The following is a 17937-nucleotide window of genomic DNA, read 5'->3' on the forward strand; positions in this document are numbered from 1 at the left end:
ACTGTCGCCACTGGTGCCCACCTCCAAGATGGCCGCCGTCCGTCCTTCCTCCGCATCAATAGTCGGTTGGCTTCCCCAATCCAAGATGGCTGCCTAGCTCGGGGGGAAAACGGCGCTCTAGCGTGGCCAGCTCTATGGTGGGAGCGGAAGGCTTCTCTCTCCCTGCCTCCCTGCCCTCTATGATTCGCCTGCTCCGGTCTCCAATAGGAGGCGAGGGGGAGCTCTGGGCCCCGCCCAGAGCCTGATCAGCTGATGGCTGGCAATGTCTGTTGACAGCAGCAGCCTCCGCGGCAGGACTGGGTGTAAGAGGCTGGCGCTGGGGGAGGAGATCGCTGCGAAGCCCCCCAAATCCCCCTGGGCTGGGGGCAGGGCGGTGAGCGGGAGGGACGTTGGGGGAGAGAAGGGGAGGGAGGACGGGGCCGTGGCAGCAGCCCCAGCCTGGCTCCAGTATGTCTCACCCTCAGGGCTGTGAGAGGCCTTGGAGGGCCAGGCTCTAGGGGGGGCCCTGCTTGCCCTAGAGAGCGAAGGAGCGGGGAGTAGAGTGCAGGGATTTCAGCCCACACACTAGAACAATGCAGGAGAGCCTGGGCTGGTGTCTGTGCAGGTGTCTGAGGGGCTGCTGCGGAGGTGGGTCTGGAAATAAAGAGATGAGAGGAGAAGTGATGGTTTTGGGCAGAGAACAGCCAAGAAGCGGGAGAGGGATGGGGAGGGGAGAGAAGGCTGGGGAAAGAGAAAGGTAATCGGCAGTGAAAGCTGCGAGAGGAAGAACAGATGGAGGAGAAAGGTAGGAGGGTTGGGGAGAGGAACTCTACTGTTTCCAAGTGAAACTTTTATCGTGTGTCTTGTGAATTTTTTTTTTTTTAATCAGATGTGAATCCAAATGGAGCACTCTGAAGGAGGAGACCAAAACCAGCAGCAACAGCCTTGGGGGAAGCTGATCCGGTTAGGTACAGATGAAGCAGAGCCCCATGTCTTACTGCTGAAAAGAGAATGGACAATTGGGCGGAAAAAAGGTAAGCTGGTGTGTGATTCGCAGGAGGTTGGACTAGGTGATCATAGTGATCATTCTGGCCTTAAAAATGTATGAAGATGGACTCTGAAACATGACAGGTATGTTAGTATCTGGTGTGAGGATAAGGTGGAGGTAGGATAGAAGAGACCCACCTCAATGCTTGCCACAAAATCACTTGTTCCCTACTCTGGCATTTCCAGAGAGAAAAGTTGTGCTCTCACCCTGTCTTTGGCTTTCTTTTTTAATGGGGTTCCTGGTGATATCACAGACACCCAATCCTGTGGATTTGTCTTGATGATTTCCCTGATTGTTTCTGTGTGAATAAAAAAGCACTACATTTCAAACCAAGTTTGTCATGCCATACCTATGTCACCACTCTCTCCTTTAGCTCTTGTGATTTTTTTTTTTTTAAAAAAAGGCAGTGGGAAGGATCTGCAATGCAACATTTTCACACTTTAACACACACCTACAATCCAAAAACCTTCTGGCTGCATGATGGTTGCTAACATATTAAGATCATTTCTATGAGTGTTGATTTGAAATGCAAGTGATTCTGTGTTTAAAAGTGTTGACTATTTGATTTTATTTTAAGGGAATTCCATGTTTAAAGCAAATTATTCACTTAACCTTGCACTGTTCCATCTGGCACTAACTTTAGGTTGCCTGTCCATCAACTCACTGCATATCATGTTGTAGCACCTAGCATCAATGAAAGTATATTATAGTTTATAGACTCTTTATGGTAAGTCAAAATGGAATTTATGGACCATATTATAGGGAAAATCTAAATATCTTCTATCTGTTAAATTTAGTACCATATATTTGTTGCCCTTTTTGATGACTGTATTGCTAAATATGCCTGATAACCAACAAGATGTCCACACTAGGAAATCTTGTTGAATTTCAGTGGGCTTACATGGCAGATAAAGATTGACTTTTGCCTGCTGAATTGCTCTCATCATCATTTAACAGTTAGATTACTCAAGTGTTTAGTTAGAAAAATACATAACCAAAATTTGCCATCTACTCCTCAGCAAAATATTGTTGGCACCATTATCCTATTAGAAAAATATGTGGGATTCTGGAAAAATTAATTTAGTCCATGCTGTTCCCCTCTTCTTCCTGGCCCTTACACCATATTCCAAGAGCCACAAAGAGTAGAGGGGTACACCAGTGCGGAAGTGCTGAACTACTTCTGAGTGAAACTACGGCGTTCTAGTCACTTTCAGCAAGAATCACATGATCATGAAGTTGTGCAGCACAAGTTGTACTCTGTAGCTGTTGGTAGTCCCATGGACATCAGTTGTGGAAAAATAGTGGTAAACCATTATCAGGGAGGATTGAATGTATTGGGAAATAATCCAGGGCCAGGCTATGAATGGGAGGATATGAATCATGTTCCTTATTATGGCCCCTCTTACAAGGGAAGTGTTGCAAGATAGAATAGTGTCTTAGTGTGAAGCCTTGAATATGGCTGGGAAGGAGGGATTAAGGTAGTGTCAAAATGGTGAAGGTTGCTCGAACCCTAGAATCACCCCCCAAATCATTAATATTCCTGCCTAATGACAGTGAACTGCACTAGATTTAAAATTTTCTTTGTCTTTAATAATCTAAAGATGGTGCTAACACGTGTAAGAAAATTTTGTTTTTAAAAGAAGAGTTCTGCCTATGTAAATTCTCATGGGATATTTATAAACATATTGATCATAAACATTTTCTTTTTAAGGTTGTGACTTGTCCTTTCCTGGCAACAAACTGGTGTCTGGAGATCACTGTAAAATTACAGTGGATAAAGAATCTGGACAAGCATCATTGGAGGATACCAGGTTAGCCCTGCTTTAAACTTTTATTACTGGTTGCTGGAGTAAAATTTTGTTTAGTGCTCATGAAAGGCGTTAGCTGTACATATCAGAGAGTAGTTGGTAAGTCTCTTATTTTTAGGTGTTAATTTTTTCCAGCAGTCTCTAAAACTTATCTCCTCTCTCTCCCCCACGGAATGCCTAGCTTACTGGATGAAAAACAGACTGATGGTGGGAAGTGCCTGGTAGTTTTGTATACTGTGCGTCTTATTATGTGATTTGCAATTATAGCATTGTGAAAAAAATTATCAGTGACATAAGGAGTTTTTTAAAAACTGTTCATAGTGAATTAGTATATGATACCCTCATTCCTTAATACTAACTCTCTTCCCTACCTCCATCCCCAGCTTCTCGGGTCGGGGAGGAAATAACATTTGCACTGATAACTTCAAAAATGTGCAATGGATTTGAATAGAGATTCATATTTGTTATTCCTTTTGGTATTTAAAATATCTCTGAAGATAACTTATATTTCACAGAAACTTTGGGGCTTGAAGGGTTGTCTGGATTTTGGCTTTATTTATAGTTTGAACTCCCTTTTGGATCTATGGTAACGAGCACTATATAAATACTTACGTCTATTGTATTATATTTTGAAAGTATTTTGTCACCTCAAGCACTTCAGGTGGAGAGGAGAGAGAAAGGCCTAATAAGTAAAATATAAGTCAATAAAATTAATTAAATAATTGAAATTGCTCAATATAACATTGTAGCTCTTGATGTTGCCATTAGTCATTTATCAGATTTTTTTTTTTAAGTTCTTTCCTCTAATCAGTATTTCAGGGAGTTATTATGTAGTGATATAATGCTTAAAGGCCCTAATCCTGGAAAGACTCATGTATGTGCTTAATTTAGCTCACCATGAGCAGTCCCAATGAAGTCAATGGAACTGCTCCACAGTGCATAAAGTTCAGCACATAAGTTTTTGCAGGATCAGGGCCAACACACTTGCTCTTCTGGGAGAGGTTATTTCCTGCTGGCTTACAAGAATGCTAATGAGAGCTTATGCAGTGTTGTTCTAGCTGTGTCGGTCCCACAATATTGGAGAGACAAGATGAATGAGGCAATATCTTTAATTGGACCAACTTCTGTTGGTGAGAAAAAGAAGTTTAGAGATACACAGTGCTCTTCAGGTCTGGGAAAGGTAGGCCTTGGCTACACTCACACTTTACAGCACTGCAACTGGGGTGTGAAAAAACAAGCAAGATACAGCGCTGTAAAGTGTCAGTGTAATCAGGGCAGCAGCGCTGGGAGCGCGGCTCCCAGCGCTGCACGCTACACCCGTAAGGGATGTGGTTTACATGCAGCGCTGGGAGAGCTCTCTCCCAGCGCTGCCGCTCTGACTACACTCACACTTCAAAGCGCTGCCGCGGCAGCGCTTTGAAATTCCAAATGTAGCCATACCCGTACTCTCAGCATCACAGTTAAATGTAAGGTGGAACAGCTTGTTTAGCATAATGACAGGTTTCAGAGTAGCAGCTGTGTTAGTCTGTATCTGCAAAAAGAACAGGAGTACTTGTGGCACCTTCTGCATACCAACGGGAAGAGTCTAATCAATTGAGATGAGCTATCATCAGCAGGAGAAAAAAAACTTTTGAAGTGATAATTACGATGACCCATAGAAGGTGTGAGGAGAACTCATCTTAATTATCACTTCAAAAGTTTTTTTTCTCCTGCTGATGATAGCTCATCTCTATTGATTAGACTCTTCCTGTGTTCTCTGTATGTATAAATATCTCCTGTCTGTGTGTTCCATTCTGTGCATCCGAAGAAGTGAGCTGTAGCTCACGAAAGCTCATGCTGAAATAAATTTGTTAGTCTCTAAGGTGCCACAAGTACTCCTTTTCTTTTTGCGGATACAGACTAAGGCCATGTCTACATCTAAAATTTTGCAGCGCTGGTTGTTACAGCTGTATTAGTACAGCTGTATAGGGCCAGCGCTGCAGAGTGGCCACACTTACAGCAACCAGCGCTGCAAGTGGTGTTAGATGTGGCCACACTGCAGTGCTGTTGGGCGGCTTCAAGGGGGGTTCGGGGAACGCGAGAGCAAACCGGGAAAGGAGACCAGCTTCGCCGCGGTTTGCTCTCGCGTTCCCCGAACCACCCTGCAAACCGCAGGGAAGGAGACCTGCTTGCTCGGGGGTTTGGGGAACGAGAGAGCAAACCGGGAAAGGAGACCAGCTTCGCCGCGGTTTGCTCTCGCGTTCCCCGAACCACCCTGCAAACCGCAGGGAAGGAGACCTGCTTGCTCGGGGAACGCGAGAGCAAACCGCGGCGAAGCTGGTCTCCTTTCCCGGTTTGCTCTCGCGTTCCCTGAACCACCCTGCAAACCGCAGGGAACGAGACCTGCTTGCTCGGGGGTTCGGGGAACGAGAGAGCAAACCGGGAAAGGAGACCAGCTTCGCGGCGGTTTGCTCTCGCGTTCCCCGAACCACCCTGCAAAGCGCAGGGAAGGAGACCTGCTTGCTCGGGGTTCCGGGAACGCGAGAGCAAGCCGGGGAAGGAGACCAGCTTGATTACCAGAGGCTTCCTCCTTCCACGGAGGTCAAGAAAAGCGCTGGTAAGTGTCTATACTTGATTACCAGCGCTGGATCCTCTACACCCGAGACAAAACGGGAGTACGGCCAGCGCTGCAAACAGGGAGTTGCAGCGCTGGTGATGCCCTGCAGATGTGTACACCTTCAAAGTTGCAGCGCTGTAACTCCCTCACCAGCGCTGCAACTTTCTGATGTAGACAAGCCCTAACACGGCTGCTACTCTGAAACCTGTCACATATTGTAAGAGACTGTTCGAGGTAGAATGGCCCTTGACACCTCTATAGTCATAGAACAAAAAGAGGGGGTTAATGCTTTCCTGCTTGTTGTAATGAGCCATAAATCCAGTCTCTCCATTCAGTCCATGATTTTTAGTGTCTAGCAGAGTAATACATTTGAGCTCCCAGGCTTGTCTTTTGAAAGTGTTATTGTGCATGTTTCTTTTGAGGAGGAGGACTGATAGGTCAGATACAGAGTCATCTCTCTGTGAAAAGTGTTCTTCACCTACAGGTGATAGGATGTTTTTGTCTTGTATCATTTTCTAATCACTACTGTAGAATGTAGTGATTTATTGTTTCACCAACATAGTTATTGGGGTGTTGTTTAAGTTAGTTGGGATGTATAATCTTTCTTGCCTGTCGCAGGATGTATGGAGGGACCTAGTCAGCAGTTTCCTTTGGCAAAATTTAACTAAGGCCTTTTCTACACTACCACTTTACAGCGCTGAAACTTTCTTGCTCAGGAGTATGAAAAAACACGTCCCTGAGCCCTGCAAGTTTCAGTGCTATGAAGTGACTGTGTAGACAGTGCACCAGCACTGGGAGCTGCATTCCCACTGCTGGTAGCTACTACCCTCATGGGGATGGGGTTTTTTACAGCACTGGGAGCGCCACGGCAGTGCTTTAACGTTGTTAGTGAAGAATCACAGATATCAGGGTTGGAAGAGACCTCAGGAGGTCATCTAGTCCACCCCCTGCTCAAAGCAGGACCAATCTCCAGATAGATTTTTGCCCCAGAGCCCTAAGTGGCCCCCCCTCAAGGATTGAATTCAGAACCCTAGGTTTAGCAGGCCAATGCTCAAACCACTGAGCTATCCCTACCCTTACTTATCCAGTCCCTCCTCATTCTCTTGATCAGAGTTGGTAGATGTAATGTTGTTAATGGGATTCTTTCCAGGGCAGAAACTGACTTCTGATGTTGATTTAGGCCATGTATTTTTTTTTTTTATAAGACAGGAAACACTTTTATCTTTGTGTGCAGGGAAAAGTCTTGAACTGGCGGAAGCTGCAGAGCAAAGTGCTATGCTTCCAATTTAACAGGAAGTATCATGAGCAACTGTAATGTGTCTGCCTAGTAAAGGGCTTCGGGACTTCATCCAGCAGTTTAGCTGTCTCACACTTGATGAGGTTGAAAACACAAAAAATAGACCCTGACAGTTCCAAGTTTCATTCAGAGGAGTCCTCCCTGCTGTGCTGGCAGAATTAAGCTAGATCAATGCAAAGTGCAGAGTGCAATGATCATTGCTCCATCAGACTCTGAATGAACAGACTTGACTCTGTGGGAGCTAAATTCAAGTTTAACAATTTGTGAATGGAATTCTCAAGCAGGAATTTGAAGTGGGTCACCCCATCCCAACCACAAAATTTATCTTTGCCTTCTAGGGCTATGTCTACACTATGGACCTTATAGCTGCACAGCTGCACCACTGTAAGGTCTGCTGTGTAGCTGCTCTATGTGGACAGGAAAGAGCTCTCCAACCGGCATAATTAGCCACCCCCAAGAAATGGCAGTAGCTGTGTAGGCAGGAGAGTGTCTCCCGCTGACATAGCGCTGCCCACAGAGGTGCTTTGTCGGTGAAACTTATGTTGGTTGGGGATGTTTTTTCACACTCCAGACTGACAAAATTGCTAGTGTAGACAAAGCCTAAGTCTTCTACTGCCATAATGTATATGTTTTTTCACCCCCCTGAGCTAGAAAGTTGTAGTGCTGTAAATTGCCAGTGTAGACAAGCCCTTAGTGTTTACTAGATGAAACAATACTGTATTAAATGACTTAAATCAGTTACATTCATGGAACAGTTGGCTTGTCCTAGGGAAAAGCAATTAATTCTTTCTTAAAAACAGAAATTCCAATGCAAAAGTCGACCTCAGTCTCATGAGTTGAAGGGCCTGTCCCTGTCTTCCGTTAGGCAGTTTTTGTGTGTGTGCCTGCATTAAATAGCCAAACTACACTCTTAACTTTAGGATTGGCCCTTCCAGAGCCAAGAGGCACATTGACAGAATAGTATGGGATAACTTGCACCACTACACCCTACCCAAACGGGAACTGGGTCAGGAAACAGAGATTTATATCTCTAGTCTTAAGAAAAGTGATGTGGGATCTTTTATGACCTGGATTTACATTTCATCCAAATTATACCTCTGATAGTAGAGTTTCCTTCTCATCTCCCTCCAAAACAATATAGCAGGTTGGCATTGGTTTTGTACAGAATCACAAGGAATGTCTGTTGGACTTGGGACATATTAGACTTTCTTCTTCACTTACAGTGCAATGATTTGTAGTGCCTCATAAATACATAAATTTAGCCATTTTGTGATAGCCTGACGCTCCACAAAGTGTCTGTTAGACTTCTCTGGTTAGAGCCCTGAAACTGGATATGACACACACAGGAATGTTACAATTTCATATATTATTGGCTAAGATCTAATTTTAACCACATTCAGTTTTCTTTAGTGCTTAGCAAAAACTTGAGTGCTTTTCTTTGAGTGATGTGATATTTTTTTCCCTTACTTTCTATTAAACAAATGAATCTCTGGGCAGCTGGAGCGGGAAAAACTTTGTCCAAAGATTGCTCATTTGCTACCCTACCAATTTCCTCATTTGGCTTTGTTAAGGATGATGATTTGGGCCCTGATTCTCCAAATGACTGGTGTAGTCAAAGCTTTGTTCAAGTCAATGGGACTCTGCAGGAGCACAGAGATTCACCTGCATGGAAATGTGTGTGGAATTCAAGCCTTAACATTGATTTGGCAGCAGTTTTAGCAGTTTTTCCCTCCCCAGTAGCAAACTTCACTGTTTAATATCCAAGAGTGCACATTTTTTCTAATAAGCATTTAGCTAAAACACATTAAAGTGCCTTATGCCCATCTTGGGATTTGACAGTAATTGCTTAATAATTATGTTAAAGGTACTTATAAAATCCTTTGTATTGAAATTTTTTTTTAAGTTCATATATTTGCCCTCATTATGGCAATAAGTCTTGAGGCCAGAAACCTCCTGAAGATCTGAAGTTCACTAAAAGACATTCTTTATTTTGTCAGATTGAGCTTTTTTTTTTCCTTCCACCTAATATTCATGTACACTTCAGAACAAGACTTTAGACTTTCATCATAGCGCACATAGACCACTGCTTAAACACTCAGATATGACTCTTATTTCGTTGTTTTATTCTGTTGAAACGTGTCCAGATGGGTAATGTTGCAAGCAGAGTTGTTCCCTCTGATACTTTGCATGAGTAGCCAGCCCATAATATAACTGTAATCCAAATTAGTGCAATTGTCATTTGTATAAAATAATCCCTGAAAATTCTTCTGCGTTACTTAAAGGAGGCTTGTAAAGGTTTCTTTAGAAGATGGGCATTTCCCATTTTATTTTTTTGCTGTTTTACTATTATGAAGAAGGCCCAAAAGGTTTGGGTTTTTTTGTTTTTGTTTGTTTGTTCAGGAGCTTTGCTGGCAGACCTCCAGCAGGTCTCTATGGTCATTGTGAGCAATAACTCTTGATTGAAGAAGTTTAGTCAGTTTTTTGAATCTTTAACAATGGTTTCCTTGTTTCAAAATATTTCTTTGTCATTGAACATAGGTAAATAATAAATCAAAAAAATTTTTTAACAGTTTGACCAAAATTCCCTTCCCCTCCTAATTGCTCAACTTTCATTCTCTTAACTTTGGTGATGCACTTCGCTGTTTCTCCCATCATCATAGAGTCTTCCAGCCTAGACAGGATCTGTATTTCTAATGTAAAAAGACAAGGAGAAAATATTTATTTAAATATTCTAACCTCCTTTTTTAATTTTTTTTTTTTTAATAAAGGAGCAAAGAAGGAAACGAGTCCAATGTTTTTCCTCCCCTCTGTAGGGGACCTTCAAAACAGCATTTCTTGCAGTTTGCGCTGTGTTGTTTGACTTTAGGGTGACCAGACAGCAAATGTGAAAAATCGGGACGAGGGTGGGGGGTAATAGGAGCCTATATAAGAAAAACACCCCAAAATCGTGGCTGTCCCTATAAAATCAGACGGCTGGTCACCTTAGTTGACTTATCCATCTACACTGTAAGTGTTCATCTGATGGGGAGAGGCAATATATTTCTTGACTGAGAAATCACTTAGTGCCACCTTAAAAGTGATTTTTCCTTAGGGTGACCCGATAGCAAGTGTGAAAAATCGGGATGGGGTGGGGGTAATAGGAGCCTATATAGGAAAAAGCCCAAATATCGGGATTGTTCCTATAAAATTGGGACATCTGGTCACCCTATTTCTCCTAGTAGTGCCTAGTAGACGCTTCCTACTGTCAATCTCTCTGGATATTTAACAATCTCTTTACTTTCTCTTCTTGTGTAAATAGATGACTGGAGGCCTTTCTGCTGAGCCGTTTTTGCTTTAAATGATAAACGATGAGAAGAGAAGCATGGGATTTGTTTCTAGATAGTTAATTTTCCACCATGAAGTAGAGACCATGGTATGTCTGGAAAAATCTGGGCTGAGTAACTAAATTCATCCACAAGATGGCAGTAAAGATTTATAGGACCAAAGGTTGCCATAGACAACAACAAAAAAGACCCAATGTTCTTTGGGCATCTTTATACATATAGTATTAGTTGCTGAGGTTCGTGGATGACAGAAATCTGAACTCCTTTAGTTCTATGAATCATTTAAAAAATGCTCATATTGCAACAGAGCTGAAATTACTCATTTCACTGTAATTTGACTTGATTTTAAAACACTGATAGCGACTGTATGAAGTGGTGCATCTCAAAAAGAATGAGTGAAGAGCGATATAATTAGATATTTAGTCAGTAGATGGTGGTGCTGTGCACTGATGTGTTTCCAAATTTAAGTCCTTAGATAAGTATTTTGAAGTTTGTTTCCACTTCAAAATGATTCCATCTAGCTTGGCTTTTATCTCCATGTAAGCGCATGTACACGTTCTTTCCCCTGTTAACTTTCTTAGGGTTGTCATGTGTCTGGTTTTCAACGGGAACACCTGGTTGAAAAGGGACCTTCCCCTGTCCGGTGAACAAGAGCGCGTGAGTGTGTTGGTGGGGGTGGGTAGAGAGCGAGTGATGGAAGGAGAGGGGATAAATTAAGCAGGGTGGGGCCTCGGAGAAGGTGCAGGCCAAGAGTGTTCGGTTTTGTGTGACTGGAAAGTTGGCAACCTGAAATAGCTGAGGTAAACATCACTGGAAAAATAAATACTTCCTTCTTTCCTTCCTTCTGTTAGTAATCCACAGATAGCAGCTTGAGAGTAGGATGCTGAAAACTTATAGACCTTTAATAAAAAAAAAAAAAGTCATTCCAGCAATTCATTTTCTAATTTAAATAAGAATAAAATAACTGACTAGAGTCACTAATAACCAGAATCATTTCCCATCTGCAACCTTTGGTATTTTAAACTTTAAGCATCGGAAAGGAGGAGGAAGGAGAGAGAGGCCAGCATGAGGTCCCTGGTTGTACAGAAAATGGGTTCTTCCACCCCGTAAACAGTTTAAAAGAGAGTCCTTTCTATCAATGTTAATCCCAACACTATGGCCTGGTCTACACTACGAGTTTAGGTCAAATTTAGCAGCGTTAAATCGACTTAACACTGCACCAGACTACACAACGAAGCCATTTACTTTGACATAAAGGGCTCTTAAAATAGATTTCTGTCCTCCTCCCCCTCGAGGGGAGTAGCGCTGAAATTGACATTGCCGGTTTGAATTAAGGTTAGTGTGGATGCAATTTGACGGTATTGGCCTCCGGGAGCTATCCCACAGTGCACCATTATGACTGCTCTGGACAGCAATCTGAACTCGGATGCACTGACCAGGTAGACAGGAAAAGCCCTGCAAACTTTTGAATTTCATTTCCTGTTTGCCCTGTGTGGAGAGCTGATCAGCACAAGTGACCATGCAGAGCTCATCAGCACAGGTAATCATGCAGTTCAAGAATCGAAAAAGAGCTCCAGCATGGACCGTATGGGAGGTACTAGATCAGATCGCTGTATGGGGAAACGATTCCATGCTAGCAGAACTATATTCCAAAAAACGAAATGCCAAAACATTTGAAAAAATCTCCCAGTGGCATGATGGAGAGAGGCCACAATAGGGACTCACTACAGTGCTGCGTGAAAGTTAAGGAACTCAGACAAGTGTGCCAGAAAACCAAAGAAGCAAACGGATGCTCCGAGGCAGAGCCGCAGACATGCCGCTTCTACACTGAGCTGCATGCAATTCTAGGAGGGGCCGCCACCACTACCCTACCCTTGACCGTGGATTCCAAGGAGGGGGTACTCTTAGCCATGCCTGAGGATTTTGCGGACGGGGAAGATGATGAGGACAAGGAGCTTGCAGAGAGCATACAGCACTCTGTTCTTCCCAACAGCCAGGATCTTTTTCTCAGCCTGACTGAAATAGCCTCCCAAGGCGGTATCCCAGACCATGAAGCCGGAGAAGGGACCTCTGGTGAGTGCACCTTTGTAAATATAAAACATGGTTTAAAAGCAAGCGTTTTTTAATGATTAATTTGCCCTGAGGACTTGGGATGCATTCGTGGCCAGTACAGCTACTGGAAAAGTCTGTTAACGTGTCTGGGGATGGAGCAGAAATCCTCCAGGGACATCTCCATGAAGCTCTCCTGGAGGTACTCCAAAAGCCTTTGCAGAAGGTTTCTGGGGAGGGCAGCCTTATTCCGTCCTCCATGTTAGGATGCCGTGCTAGTAGCAAGTAATCTGGTGGTATTGCATGACAAAACCTGGCAGCGTATGGTCCTGGTGTTTGCTGGCATTCAAGCAACATCTGTTCTTTATCTCGCTGTGTTATCCTCAGGAGAGTGATATCGTTCATGGTAACCTGGTTGAAATATGGGAATTTAATTAAGGGGATATTAAGAGGTGGCTGTTCCTACTGGGCTGTTTGCCTGTGGCTGAAAAGAAATCCTCCCCGCAGTTAGCCAACCGGTGGGGGGCAGGAGAGTATTGGCGCTGAGCTGTTCGCGTTTGGCTAGCGGGGATCTTCCCTGATACCAGCCACGTGGTGGGGGAAGGGGTAAAACAATCATCCCAGAGAATTGGATGGGGGGAGGGGGTTAGTTTGGTTTCTGCTGCTGCACGTTAACACGAAAACCGCAGCACTCAACAGGCTTTGCTTGGTATGGGAAAGGAGGGCGCTGCTTTTATGAAGGTTGCAGAAGCCGAAAGACAATGGCTTACCATGGCCGCATGCAAGCCGAATTCCGTTGCCTGGCCTTGCGTCTGTGATCTCTAACACCAAAGCCACAGGCATTCAATATTAAGATGGAAAATGCGACCTTGTACTGAAATCACATGTGCTATGTAATGTGAATAGTGTTGTTCACAGTGAAAGAGTATATCCATTGTTCTGTAAAATGTATCTTTTTAAATATTTCTCTCCATTTTTTCCTTCCTGCAGCTGCAAATTTTTCAAGTCTCCCTCTTCCGTCCTGAGGGCTATCTCAGATAAGGCGGTGAAAAAAACACACGCTAGTTGAAATGTTCTCTGAGATCATGCAGTCAACCCACAATGAAAGCACTCATCTGAATGAGTGAAAGGACACAGTATCACAGTACAGGAAAGCGGTCAACGGAGGGACGAATGTGAGGACAGGAGGGATGCTCGAGATGAGAGGTGGTGGCAGGAAGATCAGAGGGGGCAGGATGCAACGCTGGGGCTACTGCGGTATCAAATGGACATGCTCCGGCATCTGGTGGAGCTTCAGGAACGGCAGCAGGATCACAGAGTGCCGCTGCAGCCCCTGTTTAACTGCCCTCCCCCCTTCCCAAGTTCCATAGCCTCCTCACCCAGACGCCCAAGAACACAGCAGAGGGAAGGCTCCGTGCACCCTGCCACTCCACCTCAGTGGACAGCCCAAGCAATAAAAGGCTGTCGTGCAACAAGTTATGAAGTGGCCTTTTCCTTCCCTCCTCCCACACCCAACCTGAGCTATCTTGTCAATTCTCTCCCTATTTTTATAATCAATTAATAAAGAATACATGATTTTTAAATGATAGTGACTTTATTTCCTTTGCAAGGAAGCTGTGATCGAAGGGGGGGGACGGTGGGTGGCTTACAGGGAATGAGTCAATCAAGGGGGCGGGTTCCATCTGTCTAGGGATATGGGTTGCATCTATTGCCTCACCACAGTTGGGGAATCCCATTGCAGCAAAGACATCTACTTTGACCTGCACATGTCCCAGAGTCACTGCCTTTGGTAGCAGCAGCTCAGTGATTGCTTTGGCTGCTTGCATCATAGCACCCCCTATGGTAGATTTGCCCACTCCAAATAGATTCCCAACTGACCGGTAGCTGTCTGGCATTGCAAGCTTCCAGCAGGCTATCACCACTTGCTTCTCAGCTGTGAGGGCTGCTCTCATCTTGGTATTCTGGTGCTTCAAGGCAGGGGAAAGCAAGTCACAAAGTTCCGTAAAAGTGCCCTTATGCATGTGAACATTTTGCAGCCACTGGAAATTGTCCCACAGCTGCAGCACTGTGCGGTCCCATCAGTCTGTGCTTGTTTCCTGGGCCCAGAATCGGCATTCCACGGCATGAACCTGCTCCATTAACACCATGATCTCCAAAGCGCCGGGGCCCATGGTTTGAGAGAATTCTGTGTCCATGTCCTCCTCACTCTTGTCGCTGCGCTGCCGTCGCCTCCTCTTCACTTGGTTTTCCTGGTTCTGGTTCAGCATAAACTGCATGATAATGCGCAAGGTGTTTACAATGTTCATGACTGCTGTGTTGAGCTGAGCGGGCTCCATGCTCTGTGGTATGACGTCTGCACTGAAAAAAGGCGCAAAACGATTGTCTGTCGTTGCTCTGATGGACAGAGGGGCGACTGACGACATGGCTTACAGGGAATTAAAATCCACAAAGGCAGATCAAGAAGAAACACAAACAACTATTACACAGAATGGCCCCCTCAAGGATTGAACTCAGAAGCCTGGGTTTAGCAGGCTGTTGATTTCACGGAGGGAGGGGTGAGCAAATGAATACAAAACAAATCTGATCTATTTCTTGTTTTGATCCACTCCATCTATCTTTTACATCTTAGGCTGGCAGCAGACGGTGCAGTATGACTGCTAGCCATCATCATCTCCTGGGTGCTCGGCAGAAAATGGGAAATGACCCGGCTGAGTCACTCCCATCTCTGTATGATGACGATGGCTTTCAGTCCTAACGCACCATCTGCTGCCAAAAGGAAATGGGCTGCTGCTGTGTAGCAATGCAGTCCCATGTCTGCCAGCACCCAGGAGACTTACGGTGACGGTCAGCTGTGCGGGCTCCATGCTTGCCGTGGTATGGCTTCTGCACAGGTAACACAGGAAAAAAGGCACGAAACGGTTGTCTGCCATTGGTTTCACAGAGGCAGGGTGGGAGGGAAGGAGGGAGAGTGGGGCCTGATGATATGTACCCAGAACCACCCGTGACAATGTTTTTCGCCCCATCAGGCATTGGGATCTCAACCCAGAATTCCAGTGGGTGGGGGAGACTCCGGAAACTATGAGATATCTACCCACAGTGCAACACTCCGGAAGCTGACACTAGGCTCGGTACTACGGACGCACACCGCCGAATTAATGTGCTTAGTGTGGCCGCATGCACTCGACTTTATACAATCAGTTACCAGAAATCGAGTTCTGTAAAATCGGAGTAATCCCGTAGGGTAGACATACCTGTAGCACTTTCAGATAGATGCATAAGATATTCTACTTCTATCCATTTCTGTCTTCCATTTATCTTAGCTGAGCTCATTCCATAGGGAGCAATTCTCTAATTATTTCGAGCCATTCTCCAAATGTAAGGGATCATTGTCTGTCTATTAGCCACATTTCCTTACCAGGAGCTGAAAACTAGCAATGAAGTCCTCGGCAACTCTGCAGAACAGCCCTGCACGGCAGATTTTTCCCATTCAGTTATCTGGCTTCTCTTAATCTTGGCTACATAATCTTGGCTTCTCTTAATCTTGGCTACGATTTTCTGTGCTAATATCTCTCTGCCCACCTTCTTCTTCTCTCAGTCAACCCCCATGATAATTAATGAAAGCATTTGGGCTAAATAACGATCTTTCTTTTTGCAGCACTAATGGAACAGTAATTAATAAACTGAAAGTGGTTAAGAAGCAGACATGCCCTTTGCAGACTGGGGATGTGATCTATGTTGTTTACAGGAAGAATGAGCCAGAAAACAGTAAGCAGATATTTCTTTTTTTTTAAAGTGGCATTGGCTAGTCATAAGGGATACAAGGGAATATCAGATGGTGAGAATATAGCTACTCAGTGAATGTCACTTAATATTAAAACCAAACTTTTTCATTATTCTGGAGGCCTTCTCTAGTCATCATCATCATCATCCTCTCTTATTTGTATTATGGTAGAGCCTATAGCCCTCGGTTGAAATTGGGGACTCATTTTGCAAGATACTCTATAAACACATAGTAGGAAATAGCCCCTGCCCTACGAAACTTACAGCCTAATTAGACAAGATAGATGTAGGCTTGGAGGAGAAATGGAGGCACAGAGAGGTGGTGAGACAAGCTGAAGGTCATGCAGTATGTCAGTAGCAGAGCCAGAAATATAAGCCCGGTCTCCTGGGCCCATCCCAGTGCCATGAAATTAGTATTTAGCATTTGTACCTTTAGTAGAAAATGTTCAGTTTTCGGAAGCTTCCTTTACAGTAGATTAGCGGTATAGGTATTTAAATACTATATCCTGCTACTATGTCCAAAACAGGAATGTAAATTTATAATGGGCAGATTGGGAGTGTGACAAGTTATTACACTGTTATATGCTCAGGAATTATTAGAAGAGATAAATACTACTGTGATGGGTGTGGTATTAAAACCCCAGATAAAACTTAAGCCCCAGATGAATTTGGTGCCCCAGACTTGTCTAAAGTGTAAGAAAGTCTAAATGTCTTAGTTGCAAACCAATTCTATGCCACAACAGGAAAATGTATAAGCTGTTTGTCCACAGTTTATTTTAGATGCCTATAACTGTTGGAACCTGAATTCTGTTTTGTAACCTCAGTTTTTTGAATCTGGATTTATCAATTTGTGATGTCAGTTTTACAGGAAAGCAATGACACATGTGCACACACTCTAAATCTATATCTTTATATCCACTATCTCTTTTATTGATCCTCTTTTGGGGATTTCCTGTAGCAGGCAATACTAGTTGAGGAATTCATTTACCCCGTTGTTCCAAGATAGATTGAGATGTTCTGAGGTATTAATTTTTCTTTTAGTTAAAATGTATTTGAACGGGGCTGCTTAGTGCCTTAGTACCTGTCTTTCAGTTAATGTTCTGAGTCCTGGTGTTTTTAGTCCCCTGTGCCTTGAAGGACTGAGAGGGAGCTTAGCTTTGGCACGTATAGTTGTCTTATTTAAGCAATTCTGAAGCAGTCTAAAAAGAATCCTGCATAGTTCTTTGCTAGTAAGATTGATCACAGTGCAAATTTAGAGGGTGTTGGAAGGACCTAAATGGTTGAGGATAAAAAGCAGGGGGACACAATGGCATCTCTGGGGTTCTGTCAGGAAGCTGAAGGGTTCCCATAGGCTGGGAAGAAAAGAATTTGCTCTGATTTGCTTTGTAAGTAGGTTTTGGTTTAGCCAGTGAATGGCATTTGGGTAGTGGCTTAAACTGTTGTATGGAATTTGATTGTTAACTTTAAACTTTTTACAATAAACTCTAAGGAAAATTTATACAAAAAATTGAACTTATGAACAGTTAGAGCTCACCTCTCAGCCTTTTGCAGAGAACATCCAGTACAGTTGTATTAGTAAGAGTAGTCACAGCTTATCTTGATACACACCAGAATTTATAGTTAGTAAGTGTTTAAGCCTCAATTTCTATGGTTGGCACAAGCTAAATTTCACGCACAGCCATTCTGCTTGGTCTGAGAAGAATAGATCTATCTGTTCTGTTCTTAATTACCTCCTAAGTAGCAGTATTAACATTGGCTATAACAGCAATCTCCTGTTTGCCCTCTCCATTGTGGAAAACGTAAGAGAAGCAGCCACCTGTGGGTAGGAGTTTATGAGAGTAAGAGGGAGAGAAATAAAAACACTTTTAAAATTATAATAAAATTTCTGCCATTTTCTCTCCTTTCAGATGTTGCTTATCTCTACGAATCCTTCAATGCAAAACAAGATGTAACTCAAGAACCAGTAGGTAAGTTAAACTATTAGTTCAAGACTAAAGAAAAGGAGATGAGTGGTTATGACTAATGGTAGCCATTTTAAGAGAGCTTGATTCCTTCAA

General features: G+C 43.7%; 1 protein-coding gene across 5 annotated transcripts in view; it reads left to right on the top strand.

The window, feature by feature from the left end:
* Nucleotides 1–220: 220 nt before the first annotated feature.
* CHFR (checkpoint with forkhead and ring finger domains) overlaps nucleotides 221–17937 on the top strand; it is a 35230-nt gene continuing 17513 nt past the window's right edge. For 3 of the 5 annotated variants that reach the window (XR_004002964.1, XM_030582686.1, XM_030582689.1), the window contains exons 1-5: nucleotides 232–373; nucleotides 869–1013; nucleotides 2739–2838; nucleotides 15756–15865; nucleotides 17788–17847. Coding sequence is in view for 4 of the 5 variants with exons in the window: in XM_030582686.1 (XP_030438546.1) it covers nucleotides 881–1013; nucleotides 2739–2838; nucleotides 15756–15865; nucleotides 17788–17847 (403 nt within the window). In the remaining variant the exon portion in view is untranslated. Of the gene's footprint in view, nucleotides 374–868; nucleotides 1014–2738; nucleotides 2839–15755; nucleotides 15866–17787; nucleotides 17848–17937 lie in introns of all 5 variants that reach the window. The other 2 variants (XM_030582687.1, XM_030582688.1) reach the window with 2 other exon arrangements.

Source organism: Gopherus evgoodei, chromosome 13 (assembly GCF_007399415.2).
Source record: "Gopherus evgoodei ecotype Sinaloan lineage chromosome 13, rGopEvg1_v1.p, whole genome shotgun sequence".
Classification (NCBI taxonomy): domain Eukaryota; kingdom Metazoa; phylum Chordata; order Testudines; family Testudinidae; genus Gopherus; species Gopherus evgoodei.